The following is a 23,044-nucleotide window of genomic DNA, read 5'->3' on the forward strand; positions in this document are numbered from 1 at the left end:
AACATCAATAAGTCATTACCACATTAATTTTGAGACATTAGTGTAATTACTGGAAACAAATGAGACTACTGCCAAGAAGATTGGCAGCACTTACACACCTCTACACTGCATTTTACATCGTGTGCCACCGGGTCGGGTTTGGTGGGAAATCTGCTGGATTGCCTCGTGGCACAAAGGGAGAGTTTGTACTTTAAGGCACAACACAGGAAGGAGGCGCTGTTCTTCCAGCATAAACTGAGCTCAAGCTTTCAGAGTTTCTTGCATTGGCTGATGGTGAAACGAGTGAAAGGCCGATGGAAAAATCACTTCCAACACGTTTATCCTCTTCAAGTAAAGGGAAAGAGAAAATCTTTGACCGAAGAAGCAAAGAAAGGGAAGAGGGAGAGTGATAAAATAGACTTACAGGAAGCATTATGTGGGAATGTGGTCTTAATTCTCAGAAAACGATGCTAATTTGCTATTTAAAAATGTTACGAGAATCACCTTTAAAGACCTTTTTTGGCATGAACAAATAAAACAATACTAAAGGGTCAAAAACACAAATAATCAACAGCGTTTAGCTCTGTCTTTATCTCTTCCTAAATCATTACTGCTGAAATCATTATCTCACTCTTTCCCTATATCTCATGTACATCTGTGTATTCAATGGCTCAGATGGCTCTATATGCCCTGTCACCCATGACCCCTCTGTCCCTCAGGGTGGAATAGAGCTAAGTAAAACAGCTTTGTTTACCTTCATGTCCATTCCTTTAATCGGTTTAAATGTCACCCACGTTATCACAATTTATCAGTGATCAGATTCATCTCTTTGTTGCTTTGTACCCCTGCAGTTTTCCAATCCTCTGTGGTATAGCTTGCCAATTGTGTTGAATGTAATCTATAATATTTTGGCCAGTTGTTTAGAGCAACCGATCAACGGTTCAATAGCGACATCGATAGTTCACCGTGGCAACAGGAGGATGGTATTGATTGAGATGTGGTTTGGCTGGATTTTGTGTGTTCCCGTGGGATTTTCTCAATGGATCGTTGAGCGTTGTCTAGTGGGCCGAGTACAGCGCCTTAGGGAACTCCTCGGGGTTTACACTCATGAAAATTGATGGGTTCCTCTCTTGTTGTGATGGTTAACATTGTTGTTGATAGAGGATAGTGACTGGTGTGGTATTGTGTACATTGTTTGTTTAAAGCTGATATTCAAACACCATTCAAAACAAAAAAACTGAACAATTGAACTGAGCAAAAGAAGGTAGTTGATGGTGTGGGGTTGTGTGCATTGTTGTTTGTGTTGAGCTGATAATTTTGAACACCAGCTGATTGTGGGAAAACATTTTCGGACTTGCCATATCCACACAGTACAATTGGAATTTGCTTCTTTGTATATCCCTCTGAAAGGCATGTACAGTAGATACATTTCACCAGAAGGGTCTGACAAATAAGCCTATAAGTAAACTTAACCTTAAAGGTGCGATGTGTAGCATTTTTAAACATCAGCATGTCAAAGGAATTGCAATACCTTGGTATAGTTACTGAAAACAAATGAGACCATGGTTGGGATGATTGGTAGCCTCCGTCTCCCACCAGTGGCATTGTTAGTGTTTCCCAAATTAAGACCATATACTAAACCCCATTGCTTTCTGTCACAGCTTGTTGACAGGAAGAGGTTGTTGCTACTTGTCCCCCTCTCCCTCTCCCTGGCATTCTTCCCAGCATGTTTGTTTTGAAGAGAAAGAAGAAGGATAAGGCCGCAGCCACACTGATCCGTTCTGTCTGTCCGTCTCCGTTCATTTCAATTCATTTTCGATGAGAGCTGTCCGTTATCCGGACAGGGCTGATGACGCGTCTGTCTCTGTCAGATTTCCGAAGGTCAGACAGAAGTCTGACCTTTGTCAGGACGGATGGATTCACCATCCGTGTAGCCAATCAGAGGCGTTCCTACGTTTGTTTTGTAAAAAAATAGCAGTGATCAGTAGACACAACAGTACGACCAAAACAAAGATAAAACGGAGAAAGCCCGGTATAACATTGGGATGATTGTAGGTTTTCCAGGTCAGTTTCTTATTTAATTCATACTGTATAGTCTGTTTCTTCTTTTTTTCTGTTTCGTGCCGTAAAGCAATCTCCCTTTGTGCCATAAAGCATTCTGGCAGATTTCCCGCAAATTATGATCTGGTGCCACATAATGTAAAATGCACTGTAGAGGCCAGAAGAGGCTGCCAGTTGATGATGGTCTTGTTCGTTAACAGTAATTGGTGTCTCAAAATTAATGTAGTATGATTTATTGATGTTGAAATGCTACACACACAACCTTTAACAAGTAGGCATATCACACACAGAAGCTGACCCTGCATCGGAGGTTTAATTGTGACTCCTATACCCGTCTGTCCTACCCTCTTCTCATTTACCCCCCCGCTGCAGACTGCCCCCTGCTGTTGCTGCCGCTTATTGCTGCTCTGCCCGCACGCTGGTAGCTGCCAATAGGTATTACTGTCAGCTTGGCATCGCCCACTGAGCCTGTTGGCGCTGAAATAACTCGCCAGCTCCTGCAGGGAGATGGTTAGGTGGTGTATGTACCTTTGTGTGTGTGTGTGTGTGTGTGTACAGGTAAGGGGTCGGCCAGGGTGAACAGCAGCCTTCAAAGAACCACAGACCCAGCAATTAGCGCAGCAGGTTTCTGGATGTGGATGGTGTTGAATGTGAATGTGTGTGTGCGTGTGTGTGTGTGTGTGTGTGTGTGGTGTGTGTGTGTGGAACCACCATCATTAGCATCACCTCTGTTGTTTTCCTCTATATTCTTCCTCATCCTCCTCCTCATTCTTGTTTTCACTCTTTTCATCCCTCGCTTTTGCTTTTGCGCACCTCCCAGCCGTCGGCGTCGCCATGGTGATGTAGGAGTCAGGTGGTCTGACCTCCTGCTGGACTGGTTATGAGTTCACTCGGACCTGCGAGTGTGTGTGTGTGTGTGTGTGTGTGTGTGTGTGTGTGTGTGTGAGACTGTGTTCTTCTCTTTTATCAGCCTGCTGGCTATCCTCAGAGAACCAAACAATGAAGTGAAACTTTTCCCAGATAACTGAAGTTCACTTAGAAACACTTTGACTAGACTTCTCATGTAGCTGCAGTAATAAGGCAGCCTTGCAACCTTCTAGAGATAGATAGATCGATAGATAGATAGATAGATAGATAGATAGATAGATATAGTCAAAAAAGACACCCATTCTGCATCTGACCTGCAACTATCCTTCAGTAGAAGCCTTATAACAACTATTAATGCAAAAACTTCCCATTAACTTACCATTTGCAATTAGTGTAATAATGCTTTTAACGTAATAAACTTCCCAGTAATGCAATTAAAATTACCTGCCGTTAACGTAACTTGTTACAACTGTAAACGTAATAACTTTCCATGAACAAGGTTTGAGGTTTGAAATTTTCAAAATGTAATAATTGATCACCAGTGACCTCTTCAATACATATTCATCCCTTTCTTAGCTGAAGCACCAAAGGTATTGACCAAACTTGTGAATGGGGGTACAGCTGTGTATTGCATTTTGACTCTTATGAGATTATCAGTTTAGCTATTACCTTTTTATAATCTGACAATTCCAAGCTTCTTCTTATTGTAATGAAACCCAATAATGTAATAAATTAGTACATTAAGAGGAAACAAGCCAATTCTCCTTCAAATGTTATAGATAGAACTGAATACACACATTCTAACCTTTCAAACTACTTCTTGTCAGACCATTCTTTCTACTTCCTGATAGCTAAGTAGGAAACACAATTTGAATTTTAGATAGATACTGTAGATAGATAAACCAATAGATAGATGATTCATTCATTCATTATAGAAAGAAAATAAAGAGTTTGTATCATTCTGAGGACACAAGTGATAATGAGAAGAAAAACAGAGATATATATTTTTAGATAGAACATACAGTATAATCTATCAGATAAACAGCAATAGAGACAGCCAGACTCAAATGAAGCCGGTCTCCTGAGTTTGGTAAATGACTGTCGTTACTCTGTCATTAACACTTGTCACCAATGATTGGTATCTGCATGTCGTTCCCATGGGAACTGTTGATGGGCATGTGCTAATCTGTGTGTGTGTGTTTGCCATGGCGTGTTTGTGTTACTTTCTTGTGCGACGACAACAGAGACAAGCGCCTCAATTTAGGCAGCGTCTCGTCCGGTGGGAGTGACACTTGTCCCTACAGAAACCCCACTTTGTTCCCCTGTCATAAATGTATTCATCTTATTAATATCATGAATATGAATGCGGTACCTTGTTATGTCTGAGCCAAATTATAATGATACAAAATAATACAAAAAAATACAGAGGGCAGAACAGAAATTCTCATTCTCATTCTAACAACGATGTTGACCTCCCTATGCAGAGATAGAGATGAGAGAGAGAGAGAGAGAGAGAGAGAGATTGAAAGAGAAACAGGGAGATAGATAAAAAAGAGAGAGGAGTGTTTACAGAGGATGTTACAGACAGAAGAGTGAATGCAAGCAGGATGTCCAGAGGGTAAGAAGGAGGGAGACGCACAGGAACACAGCAGGGAGATCAAGGAGAAGAAAGAAGAGATGTGAAGGGAGGGAAGGAAGGAGGGATGAGGGGCAGGAGAAATGGGCGAGGGAAGGAGTGAATTGAGGATGTAGGGAGAGTGGGAAGGATAGATGGAGGAAGGACAGGAGGTAGGCATGGGAAAGAGGAAGAGGAGTAAAGGAAAAATTGATGGAAAGGACGGATGGAGGGAAGGGTTGAAGGAGGGAGTGAATAAGAATAGGTTAGAGCAGCATGTTCTCATACAACGTTGGTATAGCTTACGAAAAAGTTTCACTGTGCTGAAACAACTTAGGTTAAAGGTTAAATGTGTAATATTTCTGCTTTTACTGAAGCAGACCATGATTAGTAAATATCAGCAGAGGTTCCCGAATGGTAGTGAGTGAAACAAAGTGAGCAGGGGCGGGCCATGGCTAATGTTTTTGTTGTTGTTATGCAGCTGTCTTAGCCTCCTAGCTGACCAACAGCCCCGATAAGTGGCTCATAAATAACAGTTCCGCTGAATGTATTAGGTAACCTCGCTAGAAAAATCCCCTATATGTTTTCTGATTCATTATTTTGTTGTTGTGTTCAATGTTGCCTTTGTTACAGCTGCAGAGTAGCGGCCAAGCATTGACTTGTTGTGGTAATGACATCGCTGAGGCCAGCATTCGACCAGAAAGTACACATAGACCCTTTAAAGTTGTGGTTACAGTTAGGTAACTAAAACTTTATTTAAGGTTAGTCTAAGGTTGTGGTCATGGTTAAATAAGAAAAACTTCAGCTGAAAATGAAAACTTCTTGGCATGAGTTGGAAATTGAACCTGGCTTGTCAGATTTGACCTCCTCCTCCTTATTTTCCACCGCAATTTTTTCAAGCTATTACTCCTGTTTCACTCAATTTGCAGAATATCATATGAAATGGCAGTGCTTTGCTATATAGTGCAACTATAACTAGGAATTTGATATGAGAACAGGTTGGTGTGCGAGGGAGGGAGGGAGGGAGGGTGAGAGGCAGCTGTCCAACAACGATCTGTGTGTCTGCTGTTGCTTACTACAACTCAAATATTTTCCCTCTTGTTGGTACAAGCTGTTACACACACACACACACACACACACACACACACACACACACACACACACACACACATAAACAGAGTAACTTTTCCCTCACACTCATTCTCTCTCATAGACTCACTGATCTCTTTCTCTCTCTCAAACACTCTCTGTCTCTCCCCCCCCCCCCCCCCTCTGTCTAGATTAATCTCCATCATTTGTTCTCATTACATTGCTGTCATTTATCCAGCTACATCTTCTAATCTCAGGGGGAGAAATGAAAGCAACCCAGGAGAATGTTTGGCTTCAAGCTATGAAAATAAGACTTTTTTTTTTTTACATTTATTCTCCCATCTTCTTGATTGAGCAGCAAAACACATATATTATGGACCAGTACTAATTGTATTGTATGGTAAAGTATTGTATTGTATGGTAATGTATGTAATTTGTCTAGTTTCTACTCGACTCTACTCCACCCTATTCTATTCTATTCTATTCTCTGCTACTGGTAGACGGTGGCTCTGTATTTTTAGCTTTATCAGTAGTTATTATTGTGTAATCGCTGGTCAGTCTGTTCCTCTGGTTGTTCCGCTCTCAGTTACACAAGCCTGGCAGTGCCGGAGGATGGAAATAGCCTGATACAGTGGCAGTGGGCAGGAGAGGAAACCCACACACTCACCTCTGCATCACACAGTGTCACCACCATACTACATCACAGAGAGAGAGAGAGAGAGAGAGAGAGAGAGAAATTCAAATGGAGGGAGAAACAAGAGAGGGAGGGAGACAAAAACAAAGAGAAGAGAGAGATGGGAAGCACCGCAGACTGCACCAGATGGTCTGAGGGAAGAGTGTGTGTGTGTGTGTGTGTGTGTGTGTGTGTGTGTGTGTGTGTGTTTCCGTGCCTGCGCATGTATCTTGCAAGCAGCCTCATATCTCTGTAATTGCACTTCCCTGCTCCGGTTGTACTTCCATACCCTGTATCTCCACAACTCTGCTAAACGACACCTTAGTCGGCAGCTTTTACTAAACCAGCGCAGCTCTATCTATCTCTTTCCATCCATCCATCCTGTTGCAGTTTATCTCTCTCAGTCCATTTCCAGAAGGCTATGGACTCTATTAAACTCTATGAAATCCTGGATTCCCCTATTTGTTTGTTTGTGTGTGTGTGTGTGCATGTGTGTGTGTGTGTGAGGGGTTTTGGGCATGGCTGTGCCTCACTAAGTCGTAAACATGTTGTTTCTAATCACCCTCAATGAATCAATATGAATTGCTGTATTTCAAATGAGATCGACATCATTTGAAAATTGTGGTACCTATTCATACAAAGAGATTGATAACACATAATTAAACCAGATTATGGTAAATAAAAAAAAGGCAGTTTATTGGTGTAAAATGATGCCATTTTTACAGACTGGATGTTCTATATTTTTGAGATATTGAACGATGAACTGATGATTTTCTTGTGTAATACAACTACTCATATTCTTTCTGGTTGGCAGCATGCATAAACTCATATACACACATAATAGACGCGTAGACACACACACACACACGCACGCACACAGCAGTGGGATCCTAATATTTTTGTCAGCGCTGGTTGCCACAGCAACAGGGCAGAGCTTGTCTAAAGGAATCCTATGGCAGCTGTGCACTGGCCTTCTGGGAGAGAGAGAGAGACAGAGCGAGAGAGAGAGAGAGAGAGAGAGAGAGAGAGAGAGAGAGAGAGAGAGAGAGAGAGAGAGAGAGAGAGAGAGAGAGAGACACACACAGAGAGAGACTGGCAGACAGATAGAGGGAGAAAAAATAATGAAAGCAATGGAAGGAAAGTTGAGTGATGAACAATAGAGTTTTCATGTTGTTTTATTTCACAGAACCTTTATTTATAAAGGCTTGATCGGCAGTCCCCTTTGAGAATCTGTTTTCAAGAGGCACCAAGCCCAGAGAACAGCATGAACCCTGGCAGCAGGGAGGCTGTAGGGTTAGAGCAGACCGGGTTCACGACTCCAACAGCTCCCCTGCTGAACTGTCCTTGAGCAAGACACTGAATCCTGACCTTTGACCTCTGACCTCCGAGGGGGGCAAGCCAAAAGAGAATTTCCCTACAAGCTCAATAACGTATCACACTTTGCTATTATCGACAACAGATACAACATTTGCAGACAGGTATACACCATTTAAAGGTTTTTACGTGTAGCATTTTGTGTTTCTCAAAATTAAGACCAAATTTCCCATAAACAATGAATTTTATTTTTTATTTTATTTATATAGCACACTTTAAAATACAATGAAATCTCAAGGTGCTTCACAGAAAGAGTAAAACAATCATAGTACAACGTTAAATCTGGTCAATTTACGCAAAAAAAATAATGCGATTATAGGCATAAACCAAAATAAGGGTTAAAATAAGATGAATAAAATTAGAGACAAATATTTAGAGACCCAAGTTTAAAGGGAAAGCACATATGAACCAGGACCCTTGGGGAAAGCAGAGAGGAACAGGTGAGTCTTAAGATCTGATTTAAAAACAGCGAGTGAGTCTGAGGCCCTAATCGTTCCTGGGAGCTGATTCCACAGGCGAGGCCTCAGCGACGAAAAGGCACGATCTCTCATGCTTGTCAGCTTTGTCCGTGGCACAGCAAGGAGATTTGAGCTGCCAGACCCGAGTGTCCGGGGTGGGGATTGAGGGGTGAGGAGCTCCTGAAGGTAAGTTGGACCTGTGCAATTTACGGCCTTGAACACCAGGAGGAGTAACTTGAAGATGATCCGTTGGTTTATTGGGAGCCAGTGAAGGGAGTGGAGCACTGGGGTGATGTGCTGTGATTTCTGGCACTGTTTTGGACATATTGTAACCTCTGGATAGTTTTGGTTGGTAGGCCTGCGAGCAGAGAATTGCAATAGTCAATGCGGGAGCTGATGAAGGCATGGACCGTTTTTTTTGCATCACGTTTGCTCAGAGAGGGTCTTAATAAACCGATTGTTTCCTGCTGCAAAGAGGATGTCGCTACTTGTCTCTCCTCCCGCCTCCTACCATTTATTTTGAAAAGCAAGAAGGATAACAGCCCATGACAACACCTAATATACATTCTGACGAGGCAAGCTAAAGTCAAGTCAATGGGAACTGGAATAAAGTTGTGTGTTGCTGGAAAAGTAAAATCCTGCCAAATCCGACGCAGTGCCACACGTTGTAAAATGCAGTGTAGAGGCCAGCAGAGGCTGCCAGTCTTCTCAACAATTGTCTTGTTTGTTTACGGTTTTTGGTCAGAATCAATGTGCTAATGATTCATTGATGTGAAACTGCTGCACCTGGCACCTTTAATCAAAAAACAATGAAGATCATTGAAGGGTGAACACCATCAAAATTCACTATTTGAATGCCCAGAAGGCAGCAGTCCAATAAACAATTCATATATGGATATTATATTCCACTGTTTTTGCCCACTGCTGCCCCGCCCCCTTTTGGAGATTGATGTATCTAGTTGTCATTTGGAATGGCATAACCTCAGGGTATAATGCTAATGAGTGTGTGTGTGTGTGTGTGTGTGTGTGTGTGTGTGTGTGTGTGTGTGTATTAATCCCTTCGACAGTACAGGATCAAATTCAGAGAATGAGTAATGGGTCCTGCTGTCACTGTCACTCTGACAAGTATCCAAATAACCTTTACCATCAATGTGTCTGAGTGTGTGTGTGTGTGTGAGTGTGCTTGTGCAAAGAGAATACATTGCCTCCGTCTCTGTGTGTGTGTGTGTGTGTGTGTGTCTTTATGCATGAAAGTGTTTTTGCTTATGCGCGTAGAACATGTGCCTGTGAGTGAACAAGAGGTGAACAAGTGTGTGTGTGTGTGTCTGTGCGTGTGTGTGTGTGTGTGTGTGTGTGTGTGTGTGTGTCTGCGTGCTTGCCTCTGACCTGACAGAGCTTAGGGAAAAAGGGACTGACATGAGATGCTGTGAAGCATTACTGCGTGATATCCCATGACATTTACCACTCTCCAACACATACAACACACACACACACACACACACACACACCATCACACACACATACTTCATCCTCCCTTTATCCAGTCAGCTGTACTGGATCGAAGAACCCCTGATGGAAAATTCCAGAAAAAAGACCTGTCAGACACTCTGGTCCAGGAACATTAAGCAGTGATGGAGGAGGATAGAGGGAGGAGGAAGACGGATGTATGAATGTGTGTATGGATGGAGTGAGTGAGTGAGTGAGTGAGTGAGTGAGTGAGTGAGTGAAAGGCAGATGGGAATACTAGATGAGTAAGAGGGTGAGATAAATGTTTAAAGAAAAACAGAGGAAAAAAAAGAGGGAGAAAACAGAGAGACTAATGCAGTAAAAGCAGTAATGTAGAGGAGCTGTTAGATAGTCGAGCTGCATCATGTTGAATGTGCTGAGAGAGCAGGCCAGTAAATGACATCAACTCTACACTTTCAGGCAACAAGCTTTTCAAACAAAGTAAACAGGTTCCAGGGTAAAACACTTTGCTGAGTAAGCAAGACAGAAGTCACGCATCCCATTTTTGCATAGCAGCGCAAAAAAATAATAAAATATAGAAAGACAAATACAGGCAGACACTGGCAGAAAAATACCTTTTTAAAGGAAAAGTTTAGTGATTTTGGACCTACAGTATATATAATGTGTCTCTTAGACCTGTAGTACTTGGACCCACAGAGAATATTGCCGGTTGAAGCGGCGAGCTCTAGGCCTCTTGCTGCTAACAATGAGTCCGAAAGGGGTTTACAAAATATTTCCAAAAAAGCCAGTCTGTGAAAACCATATGGCGACCGACTGATATACCGACAGTAACGCACTTTCACCCCAGTGCAGTCCGTGCTGCGGCAGAGAAAAATAGATCTGTGATTTCCTGATTGTACGCGTAAATTTGTCATGAAATTAGAGCTAATTTTAATTTATGTACTTTGCAACCTTTCCGTTTACTCTCAGCTCCCCTGTGGAGTCTATATATTTTTTGACTTATTTGGAAGCTCGCCGATTCAACCGACAGCTGACTCTGGAGTCAATATTCTCTGCAGATCCAAGTACTACAGGTATGTAAGAGACAAATTATATATTAGGTCCAAAATCGCTGAACTTATCCTTTAAGATATGAATTTAGGAGGTGATAAGTCAGCCTATATTGCACAATCAAACAGCATCTATGAGCAACTACGCATCCATTTCTTCAACCTTTATTTATCCAGATAAAACAGACTTTGCACCCGTGACTTGCACTGCCCCGATTCCTGTTTACCACACATTCACACCTGGGGGCTGCCCAGTGCAAATGTGGGTTAGGTGCCTTGGTGAAGAACACCTTGATGGTAGTTGTTGAGGGAGGAGTGAGCGCTTGTCGCTTTTCCCCCCGAGAGTTTTTCAGCCGGTCTGGAATTCGAAAAGGCGACTAACTGAAGGAGAAAGGGAGATTGAGGAACTGAGATTTCTGTCATGACATGTTGGTGTCTCCCCATCTTTCTCATTTTCTCTTTCTTCTCTCTCTCTCTCTTTCTCTCTCTCTCTCTCTCTCTCTCTCTCTCTCAATTCAATTCAATTTAATTCAATTCAGTTCAACATGCTTTATTGGCATGAAAGTTAAGAACAGTATTGCCAAAGCATCAATATTGAGATCTTTGTATCAGTGTCTCTCTCTCTCTCTCTCTATCTATCTCTCTCTTTCTCTCTCTATCTTTCTCTTCTCTCTCTGTGACTGTTAACTTCATTTGATAGTCGATTGGTTGCTATGGAAATCAGAGGTCGTTCGCCTCCTGTGTGTCTCTTTGGAAACAATAAAATAAAAGAAAGAAGGAGAGAGAGAGAAAGGGAGAGCGAGGTAGAGAAGTGGTTAGTGAGAGTGACGCCATGCAGTGAGGTATTAAGAATTCATTTAGCCCCTGCTGCCACACACTTTCAGCCTCCCAGCTCTTTACAGCTCCGTCATGCTGATGCTTTAGGCACATCCAAACCTTTTGGGAAATAGTCTGCAGTGCCACTAAATGTTCTTTGGCCTTTTAAATCTTGGATTTGTTTTCTGCCAGGTCTATATGTTGGAAGTGATTCAGCTCAAGCAGCTCTGGATCAAACTACATCATACCTTTACTCTGCAGGCTTGGAAATTGGGTTGCAGTCGCCTGGCTGGGAAAATCTGGGCGTGGGAAATGAATGTGAAATGGTTCCTCGCCCTTAATACCTAGCATCAAAGTGTCCTTAAGCAAGGCACTTCACCTCCAACTAAGGTTAGACCTATATATTGGTTTGCTGATATACGGGGCCAATATTGGCTCTTTTAATAAAAATCGGATGTCAGCCAGTCAGTGTCGCCCCCCTCTCCAACATGATGGGGGTGAGGGAATGATTTTACTCATCAGCTTCAGGGGTGGCAGTCTGTAAAACCTGGATCCTGCCTCACCCCGGCTTAAGGAGCTGCTAGCCCACCTAAAAGAACTTCATTAGCAGGGCTGTCAGTGGAGAGTTTTGGTGTCCCAACATGGTCTAAATGCTGTAGGAAACAACAAAAATTGCGAAAAAAAATCCACACAAAGGTCATCAAAAGGGAATCCCAGAGATAGAGTGCCTTGGACAATGTTTTGGGGATTCCCTTGTGGTTACCTTTCTTTTCATATTCTCTTATTTTTGTTGTTTCCTACTGAATTGACACCGACTTGCTGTTTCAGAGGCTTTTCCACCTAGCCAAGTGCAACAAAATTCTGGGGGGAAACACTAAGTACTTTCTTATTATTGACATGAAAAAAAATGGTCAAATTTAAAGATATTGAATATTGGCACAAAATGTCAACTATCAACAGCTTCAGTCCAAAAATATCAGTATCGGTATTCAGTGGCCAACATTTGAAGACCGTAGTTGTACTGGGCAGCTCCCAGTAGTGAGCGAATGTAGCTGAATGAATGTGAAGCAGGGCAGTGAAGAAAAAGAGAAACCGGCTCAGCAAACAGTCGTTGAAAAAATAAAGGTTGAAAAAGTTGGAAGGTGGAAAAGTTGTAACATTTTCAGAGTTAATTTTCTTTGAACAAGATGTGTGTAATGCGGGCTCGTGCTTTGAATTCCATTCTGTCTTCCATCTAGTGGCGATGTGTGTGTGTGTGTGTGAGAGAGAGAGAGAGAGAGAGACAGAGAGAGAAAGAGATACAGGGCCTCCTCCAAGGCACCTACACTAATTGACTCATTTTTCAGAAGTGCAGAGAGACAGAGACAGACACTTACACATTGTTAGAGGCAGCTCATGTATAGGCAGCATGTGTGAGAAGCTGAACTGGAATACTGGGCATACTGGCGAGTTGTGGAGGCCTCTTCAAAAAGGATGCATTTGGCCGTGGAAATAACCCCAAGCTGATCCTGATAGCATTAGCCCATAGGCTGTCTTCATTACTTTGACTGGGGGGGAAAAAAAAGTGCTGACCTGCAGTTTCATCCAGCTGTGTTATTTGCATTGAAGTGTATATCTGCCTATAAAGGCTGGGCTTTTAGATGGTGTGTTCAGAAGCATCGCCTGGAGGGTCGCACCATAAGTTCGATGACAACTGGGGACGATATCTTTCTCCTCATTAGGAAAGGCTAGCTATGGAAAACAGCTGAAGTGGCAAAAGTGAATGTGTGTGTGCTGCTGAATGATGACGCAAGCTCAATTGTAATATTTGTATCCCTTGTAAGTAAGTAAGGCTAATAATTGATTTTACTGGATGCAAGTGAAAAATTACAATCAGTGTGTGTGTGTGTCTGTGTGTGGATCTGTGTGTGTGTGTGTGTGTTTGAGTGTGTGTATGTGCACTCTTAACTGATTTCGTGCCTGTGTTTGTGCCTGATTCATATTGCTTGCATGTACTAACCTGTGTGTATTTACCAGCCAGATACTGGCAGCCAGTGCTTTTTAAAGCAACATTGGAAGGTGCAGTGTAACCCCATTAAAACTGTATCTTAAGACCGTTAAGTAGTGTGTGTGTGTGTGTGTGTGTGTGTGTGTGTGTGTGTGTGTGATGCAGGTTTGGCAGTACAGTCTGTGAAGTACGACAAACAGGTATTCGATGACAAATCTTCCCTCTTAACCTTGTCTCTCATGTCTACTTTACAGCTATTAGCCTGCGGGACATCAATATTAAACATGCCTCTCTGCAGCGCTGAATCTTTCTCTTTAAATTACCCCCATCAGCTGACACACATTGATTTACTGTTTGATTTAATGTGGGACTTAACGTGTTCAAGTCAGAGTGTGTGAGTGTGTGAATGCGTGCTTACATGTGGGTGGGTGTGAGCATGAGCGTGTGTGTGTGTGTGTGTGTATGATAAGTGTGAGATGGCAAGCAGGAGTGTGGATGTATGCATTTATGTTTGTGTACATGTTTGTGTGCTTGCACCTATGTGTAAATACACGCATATGTGTACTTTATGCCTATGTGAGCGTGCATGTGAGTGGGTGTCTGTGTGTGTGTGTGTGTGTGTTGTTTGTGTGTATGCATGTGTTTTGCCCACTCACAGCCTATCTTTATCCATGCTGTGATATCTACAGTAGTGTTGCTCTTCGTGGGAAAGGTTCAGGCAGGGCCACCAGGAACATGTTGAGGATTTCATCTCTGTGGGAATTATGTCTGCTCACATTCTGTATCGAACTTGACAGTGAATGACTGTGAATATGACTGAGTGTGATTTTAAAGGTGTAGCACCTGCGCTATCAAGTCTTGCACTCACCTCCAGGGTATCTAGCAGTGACTTTCTATCTACCTGCTGATAAAACATGGAGCGTATGAAAAGTTTCATTGACTGCCTTGGCAGTCAAAACGTTTTATAGTCAAGCTTTTCTGTGATGTCTTTTATCTTATTTCTTTGTTTTTACTTGTTTAATTTGTTTTCTGTATGATGTTTGATTGTTAAAGCACTTTGTAGACTCTATTTTGAAGTCCTATACAAATAAAAAAAGCAAATGACAAACTATTATTATTGGTACTACAGTATTTTGCATTCTGATATATTACCTCTTCATTAGACATTTATGTTGGCTTTGCCAGAGAGGAGAAGACAAGTTCTGTTGATGTTTTTGCAAATCCTACTGGTCACTGACAGAGGTTGATAAAGGTAATAGATTACTTAATGCCCCTTTAAGCTAAAATCACACTCTGTGCACCCATCTGATATTCTGTTTTGCTTTTATTATACAGTTCAAAGTAGAGAGAAAGACAGGAATGTTTGGGATGGCATGCGATAAAGGTCCTGGGTCGGATTTGAAACACGCCACCAGGATGCCCCTGATATCCTGGTGCTTTGATATTCTGTTTTTTTTTTAAGCTTGCTATTCAAGAGGCAGAGACAAGAGAGACAGAGAGGGACACAGTCAACAAAAGAAAATGAAAAAGAATCTCCTTAACCTTGCCAGGCAGTATGCTCCTAGAATAACAGGTTTCACATTTTCTCCTTCTCTTTCCTCTTGAAGCGGTTCCTGTCCTGCAGGCTGTGTGTTGTAGGCTGCTGGGAGCCGTACAGTGTGCTGTGATACAGCCTTAGGGAGGGATTGGACCTCCTGGGCTATTACAGCACATCCTCCTTTATACACTTGTTAGCCAAGCGCTGCTCTCTCTCCTTCAGCACACAATGCATATTCAATCACTCCGTCACACTTTTTTTCGTTTTTGTCGTCTTTCTCCTGTGTACAGTTTGGTGCTGCATGTTCTGCTCGCTCCTTTAACTTGTTCTCAGAAATGCTTGGTTCATTACAATTTTGGTAATGTAAAAACACTTGGTATGCATAGGGATATTGTCTGATGTTTGGGCTACAGCAATTTTTAGTAATTTCGAGAAGTCAGTTGTCATTTTACATATTACAGAGTAAAAGAGGATTTTCTTCACAGGACCCCTGCAGCAGGTAGAGGTTCAGTGCCTTGTGTGAGATGTAATACAGCTCCAATTTTCGGATGCTCCAATGTCCTCCATTATGGCAGACAACATTAGTCAACCCCAGTAAAGTAAATTAATCTGTTTGTAGCAGTTATTCAGCCCAGGGATCATCCTCTGCAACACTAATGATAATGTTGATGAAGATGTTGAGGCTCCACCCTGACACACTGCAGGTAATAATTATGACTGATGATTATGATAATGATAATAATGTTAGTGATGGTAACAATTACGGTTCTGCATCATCAACCAATGATGCAGACGGCAATCTACATTACAGTATAATATGTAATATTCTCTCTATAGATCTCCTCTCTTGTAAAACCTCACATTGTACCATGGTCTGTTTTAGAAGATGAGTCAGTTAATAGTAAAAAATGACCCAACTTCTGGTCTTAAAAATTATGCGTTAACCCTGACCTTGGACTCTGCCTCAACTATTTTGCCTCACAGAGAGCATAGCCATGACGTTACCATAGCAACCAACCTGATGCCGAACTGAAACAAAATAGTTTTTCTCAAAAACTGGATGTTGACAATAGTTTTCCAATCAGAACAAATCTTAAATCTTTTTAATGGACGATATCTGCAACAGAAGGCCGTATCTCGCAACTTTCCCTTTAATGCTTTATGCAACTTCTCACTATGAGTCAGCAAAGTGTATTGTTGGTCCCGCCCTCCTCCCCCCCCCCCAGTTGGTCAACTTCTGTCCCCAGCAGTTGTCACTCATCTTGATGAGCTGTCTACCTTGAAACAACATCTAGCCTGAGGCTGAGGTACCCAGCATCCGTAAAGCCTCCACAGGCCTTCAAGAAGCAGACAGTCAGCACAGCCAGTCTTTAATTTCTTACTGCCTTTTGTTTTTTTGTTTTTTGTTTGGTTAGGTTATGTATTTGTATGTGTGTGTGTGTTTGCTCATATGTGTGTGCAAATGTATATGTGGATGTGCTTGTATATGTATGCAAATTTATGTTGGGTGGTTTTTTACCACCTGTGCATTTTTTTCTTTCCCAAATTGAACAAATATACAAATACTGCCTTCTTCCATTATTGTGGTTGTGATGCCACACCCAGCCAACACCCACAGCAAATGGTATAAATCCCAAAACATCCTGAACATCATTTAAAGCCAATTTCAGGCAATAGGGGGGTTTTGGCACATACACACAGTCGCAGACAGATAAGGTTTGATATATCCTATGCATTTATTGTTATTGTAATGTGAAAAATCTGCATATATAGACAAGCAAATTATGTTTCTCGCCACACTTTGAGATTTGATATTGGTGGTACCTGGAGATATGGGCTGAATGAAAACACTCTGCTTCTGTACTGCACTCTGCCACTCTGTGTGTTATTCTCCTTAACCCAGTGTGTGTCTACCTGGTTCGAACGTGTGAGCATGATGGTAATCCTGCTGAACTGCGTGACCCTGGGCATGTACCAGCCGTGTGAGAACATCGACTGCTCCTCAGACCGGTGCCAAATACTGCAGGTACACACACACACACACACACACACACACACACAGGTACAGTACAAGCATAAATACAGAGACACAGATGCACATGGAACCATACTGTATATACACGTGCACCCACACAGTCACACACACACACACATACATGCATACATAGAAACATACATGCGCACACACATACACACATCACGCACATACGCATGCATACACAGAGCCATTTATGTTTACACCCACACATACACACACTCACATAAACACACAAAGAGAATTATACACATACACACACAGACACATGAATACACATATATACTGCACACACACACACACACACACACACACAAAAGCACACTGCGTAGCACACATGGAGGCACAGCGCACACTTTTGCAGTTCTTATATACTGACATGTGTTCACACATAGGGAAGCACACACTCACATGTACACACTCTCCTTCCCTCCCTCCCTCCCTCCCTCTCTCCTTCTATCCCTCCCTCTCTCTCTCTCCTCCCTAGTCTCTCTTCCCTCTCTCTCCCTCCCTCCCATGCTGTGCATGTGGGACCTGTAGCTCTCTGCTGTGACTCACTACTAGCATGTGGTCTTTGATAACGCAGCGAACACGATTGTTTCTCATGCACAACACCTCAGTCATCTGGCAAATCGCAGGATCCCTTCTCACTCATGTCAAAGGTGGCTTGAGTGGGTGTAATGCGTGTGCGTGTGTGTATACATGTGTGTGTGTGTGTGTGTGTGTGTGCGTGCGCGTGCATGTCTAGTGTCTGTCAGTGTAAAGTGTTTGTTGAATCAGCCTGCCATCCTGTTTTTCCATCTTCTCACATGCGCTCACACTCTCTCAGACACACACATATGAGCCGCCACACTCATCATACCCAGCCAACACATCCACACACACACACACACACACACACACTCACACGCACCCATGTACACACATCCACACACAGTAGATTGATTTGGCTCCCTGGGAGATGTGGCTGGTGAGCGGGACCTAATAGAATTTCACCTCCCAGTATCTATAGACCCCGTTCAATATCAACATGGATTTAGCGGGCTACAGCGCCGCAGTCAATACGCTCCTCTCAGAAAATCCGTTGCTCAATACAATGGCTTCAATGGTGCCTCACTAGCACAATCTATAAGCTCTAACACATGTGGACCCTTTGGGGAATTCATTTTAGTTATTTAGTCAGCCAGTACATGGATGGACAGATGGACGGTTGGATGGGGGGAAGGATGGCTTGACTGGGTGATTACTGAATTTGAGATTCAATTGCAAGGGCAATCTGCAGATTTCTTTGGCATCTCAGTTGCTTGAGTTACAGTAAAATCACAGTGTTTTTTGTCTTATTCATCAGTTCTTACAAAGACAGTTCACAGCCAAGCTTTATTCAAACCCACAGAACTTTATTTTAAAACTCTACATTTCAATATAAGCGTGCTATAGCTTCAATGAAGCGTTGGAACGAGCAGATACAGAATATGTGACATTGTCGCACAGTATGGAAAAACTGATTTTCTAACTCGAGAGGAAATTTAAGGGGAAACTCAGGGTGCAAGGGGCTACAAAATGAAAATCAAGTTTTTGCACAAACAAGCCCTTGAAAAGAGTATTGAACAAGCAAATAACCCCCTTCATCGCCAAATGCAAGTGCAAATTGCTTGCTTCAGCTTTTAGACTAATCCACCAAGGCGGCACCCTTGCACCCTAAATCAGCCCCTTTATAATTGATGACCTGAACTGAGTTTCTGGGATAGGAAACCCTCTGCCTTGCTTCCTGATTTGCTGCAGCAGTGATAACAGCCATTCTGAAAGGACAAACTCTTTGCACCTTTCAAAGGATTTTATATGCGCTACAATAATTAAGGGCGGTTGGTGTTATGAGGTGATCGTGAATTGGGCACAGTCTCAATTTGCATGTCCTGACCTATAAATAACTATTATGTGGGCAAAACAATGGGATTTACATATAATTTACATACAGTATGTATGACCATGACAGGCACAAAGAGGCTTTATTTTTTGACCAACACTATTAGACACGCTTTCCACTCATAGCCCCTAGCTCACCAAAAATAACTTGTACTTTTCTACACAGTCACATGTTTTGTGAACTAGGGGCCGTGTCCCTTGTGGTCTAGGCACTTGAAGAAATCAAAACTAAAACTAAAACATATAATAAGACATTACATTAACCTACACAATTCAAATCAATTATCCCAAACAGGGATAACAGATCATTTTAATTTTCATATATGTGATTCATAAAGGCTTCTTTGTTTTTTTTTCTTTTTTTTTTGGAAATCTCTTATGTATCATAATAATATTCCTATAGAAATGTATAGTGTAATTATTGGGTATTTAGACTACATAAATAAATTAAATTGGCCTAACAGAAGGGTGAGGGTTAGGGCTTGTTAGCTCATTATCATTAGTGCCAGTGTAAAAAATAGACTTCTGGAAATTAGTTGTATGCACCCACATGGAGCGGACCTTGTGTACTTGCCAATGTGCAAACTTATCTCCACCATGTCCAGCAGCCGGGCATGGCATTATGATTTGGTCATTTTGGTGATATAATAGTATTGTATTGCATTGTAGAGCATATCACTTACAGCTTTACAAAAGTCAGTCAACCAAACAATCAAGATGTAAACTATATAGTTTACATCTTGATTGTTTGGTTGACTGACTTTTGAGTTATGCCATATAATTGTAGTCAATAGATAATTTCCATCCACTGAGGGTAACTTGTACACATGTTGCTGATAAGACACTAGTTGACTTTTTAAAGGCACAATACAGAATTGGGTGCACAGCGCCACCTGTGGTCACACCAGCAGAGCACATGATACAAGGAATGAAATGTACTTTGAAGCTGTAAAAGGTCTGTGGGCATTTGTTGTTTGTAACCATCAGAGCTACAGTAAATTAATCTAAACATTGTGAAGAGATTAGTTTTCCATTTGTGATAATGTGATTCTTTATAGAACAAAATTGTATAATAAAGCATCAAGATAATAAAAAACTAAAATGCTGTGTTTGTAATCCCAAAGTGATATCTTGTTTAAAGATAGAGTAGTCAAGCAGAGAGGGTTGATGTTCCACTGTAGAGCTTCCAAGAACACTTTATCACTCCTCCCCTGTGTGTGTGTGTGTGTGTGTGTGTGTGTGTGTGTGTGTGTGTGTGTGTGTGTGTGTGTGTGTGTGTGTGTGTGTGCATGTGTGTGTCTTGTGATGTGTGATGTGAACGATATTTCTAAAAATCCAGCCTGGACAGCTTTGGAGCAGCTGTGAGAGATTAATTTACTCTGCCTCCCCACACACAAACGCACACACACACTCATACAAATACATACACAAACATACACACACACACACACACACACACACACACACACACACACACATGCGCACAGACGTGTTCTCTTTGAACCTACCTGCCAAAGTATCTACTAAGCCTATAAAGGAGAGAGCAAAGTTAAGAACAAAAGAGAGAAGAGAGACACAGAGATAGAACAAGAGGGAGTAAAGAGAAAGAGAGAGAGACGGGTAAAGAGAGACGTATAGAGACAGAGAGAGAGAGAGAAGGGTAAGTGAAAAAAGAGACAGCAAGACAGACAGAGGAAGGAAAATAGAGTGAGAGGTGACAGAAAGAGAGCTGCAGAAATGCCAGAGGAGAAATCTTTCTGACATTTGGTGGAGTGTTCATCTCTCTTGGGTCAGTGAACTTTACAAACGGTGGCACCTCGTCCATCTCTCCTGCGGGATAAAGGTCACAGTTGCAAACTTTGACCGTTTCCCCTTCATTAGTAGGCCGGCGTGGCATCTCCGCACACGTCCGGGACTGCTGAGTAGGACGCTTTCTTTTGGCAGTGCGCCAGTGAGAAAACAAAGGCTCACGTCAATGGTTCAGTTTCAGATCATGGTGCCTACAGTACTTCCCTCTGAAAATCGAATTACAGGCACCACCAAGCGCGTCAGCTCATCTGTAATCCCCCGTATACACAGAAAACAACACCAGCTAATCTAGGCTTTTCACTCACAACAGCAATAACAACAAGCATTAGCGAGCAGAGATCTTTGATTTATTTGGATTTTTTCTTCTTCTTTTAATTAGACGCTTGATTAAAGCTGGGAGTGGGGTGTGAGGATGTGGAGCTCATCTCTGATTGCTGCTCAAACAAATTATTTTCCATTAGCCCACTGTTTAGAACAAACTACTCAACTGGAGAGAGAGGGAGGGAGTGGGAGAGGGAAGGGAAGAAGTGGAAATGGAGGGGGAAAGAGGGAAATAGAGAGTTAGGGAGGAATAGAGAAGGTAGGAGGGAGAGAGATGGAGACAAAGAGATGAGTGGAAGGAAGGAGAGAGCAGAAGAAATAGATGCGGAGAGATGAGGGAAGGGAGAGAGGAGTTAGGAAGGAAGTGTAAGAGATCAGCAGGGACGGAGTGGTAGAAGGAAAGAGGGAGAACAGACAGAAAGAAGGGAGAAAGATGAGTGGAGGCGAGGAGAGAGGGGAGAAATAGAAGTGGAGGGAGGGATGGAGGGAAGGGAGAGAGGAGGTAGGAGGGAGAGAGATGGGGAAGGTAAGAGATCAGCAGGGAGAGGGGGTTCGGGAGAGAATTTGAGGGCGGTGAGCGGAGAAGAGGTTTCTGAACCCCATTTTCGCTTGCTCAGTACACTCGGTATCCTCTTCATTAGGTACACCTACCTAGTGCAGGACAGGACCCCCTTTTGCCTCCACAATTTAGAGCCTGAATTCTTCGAGGCGTGGATTCAGTAAGGTTCTAGAAATGTCCCACAGCTGATCTCAGTCCATGCTGACTTGATAGCGTCACATTTCTGGCAGATTTTTTGGCGGCACATTTATGCTGCAACATCCTGTTCCACTTCACCCCAAAGAAGCTATTGGGTTGAGACCTGGGAACCAAGTTAAATTCACTGTCATGTTCTTGGAACCATCTTGAGATGATACATACTTCTTGACGTTTCCCATTATCTTGCAGGAAGTATCCATTTGACAAGGGGTAGATATTGGCCATGAAAGGATGCGCCTGGTTTGCAACAACGGTTAGCTACGCTGTGACGTACAAATGTTGCTCAGTGGGTACCAAAAGGGCAAAAAGTGATGCAAGGATCCATGGATTCATACTGTTTGCAGCAAAATGTGACCCTGCCATCGGCATGTCGCAACAGAAACTGAGATTCATTGGACCAGGTGGCGTTTTTACGCTTTTCAATCGTCCCGTTTTGGTGATCATGTGTCCACTGTAGCCCCATCTTCTTGTTCTTAACTGACCGGTTTGACGATTTGTGTGTTCGGAGATGCCCTTCTGCACATCGCTGTTGTGCTAAAATGTCATTTACATACTTGCGGCACACATGTTAGCTTAAACGAACCTTGTTCTCCTCTGACCTCCGCCATCAATGTGGCATTTTTTTCTGACTGGGTTTTGTTTCTGTTTTTGGTTATCACACCATTTTCTGTAAACTCTAGAAACTATAGTGCGCAAAAATCCCAGGAGGTTGGCGGTTTCTGAAATAATGGAACCAGCACGTCTGGCACTATTTTCAAAGTCAAACCTCTCAACCCTGTCTGCATGCTTTGTACTTGTGTTTTATTTATACGTGACTCCCTGTATGGAGGAGCAAGTTGTTTGCATAAACGAGGAGGTGTACCTTTTAAAGTCGATTCTGAGTGTATGTTCGCTTCTCCCTCATATACTCTCCCCTGACATTAGTAATAATTTATCTTTTTCTCCTCTCTTACACTTTTTCTTCACATTTTTTGGCTTTTTCTCATTCTTCTATATTGTTCCCATTGTCTCTCTCTCCCTGTGTCTCTCTCGCAGGCCTTCGATGCGTTCATCTACATCTTCTTCGCTCTGGAGATGGTTGTGAAGATGGTCGCCCTGGGAATCTTCGGTCGACGCTGTTACCTTGGCGACACGTGGAACCGTCTGGATTTCTTTATCGTCATGGCGGGGTGAGGACCTCCCTTTCCCTCTGCTTGATCTCCATTCTCTCTTTTATCCCTTTTGTAG

At 42.5% G+C, this 23,044-nt stretch overlaps 1 protein-coding gene across 1 annotated transcript in view; it reads left to right on the forward strand.

Moving 5' to 3' along the window:
• Positions 1-23,044, forward strand: part of LOC139923880 (voltage-dependent T-type calcium channel subunit alpha-1I) — a 184,472-nt gene that overhangs the window by 14,096 nt on the left and 147,332 nt on the right. Inside the window, exons 2-3 of the mRNA XM_078282664.1 lie at positions 16,887-16,998; positions 22,853-22,986. Of these exons, the coding sequence (XP_078138790.1) occupies positions 16,887-16,998; positions 22,853-22,986 (246 nt within the window). The remainder of the gene's footprint in view (positions 1-16,886; positions 16,999-22,852; positions 22,987-23,044) is intronic.

This window comes from Centroberyx gerrardi, chromosome 3 (genome assembly GCF_048128805.1).
Source record: "Centroberyx gerrardi isolate f3 chromosome 3, fCenGer3.hap1.cur.20231027, whole genome shotgun sequence".
Classification (NCBI taxonomy): domain Eukaryota; kingdom Metazoa; phylum Chordata; class Actinopteri; order Beryciformes; family Berycidae; genus Centroberyx; species Centroberyx gerrardi.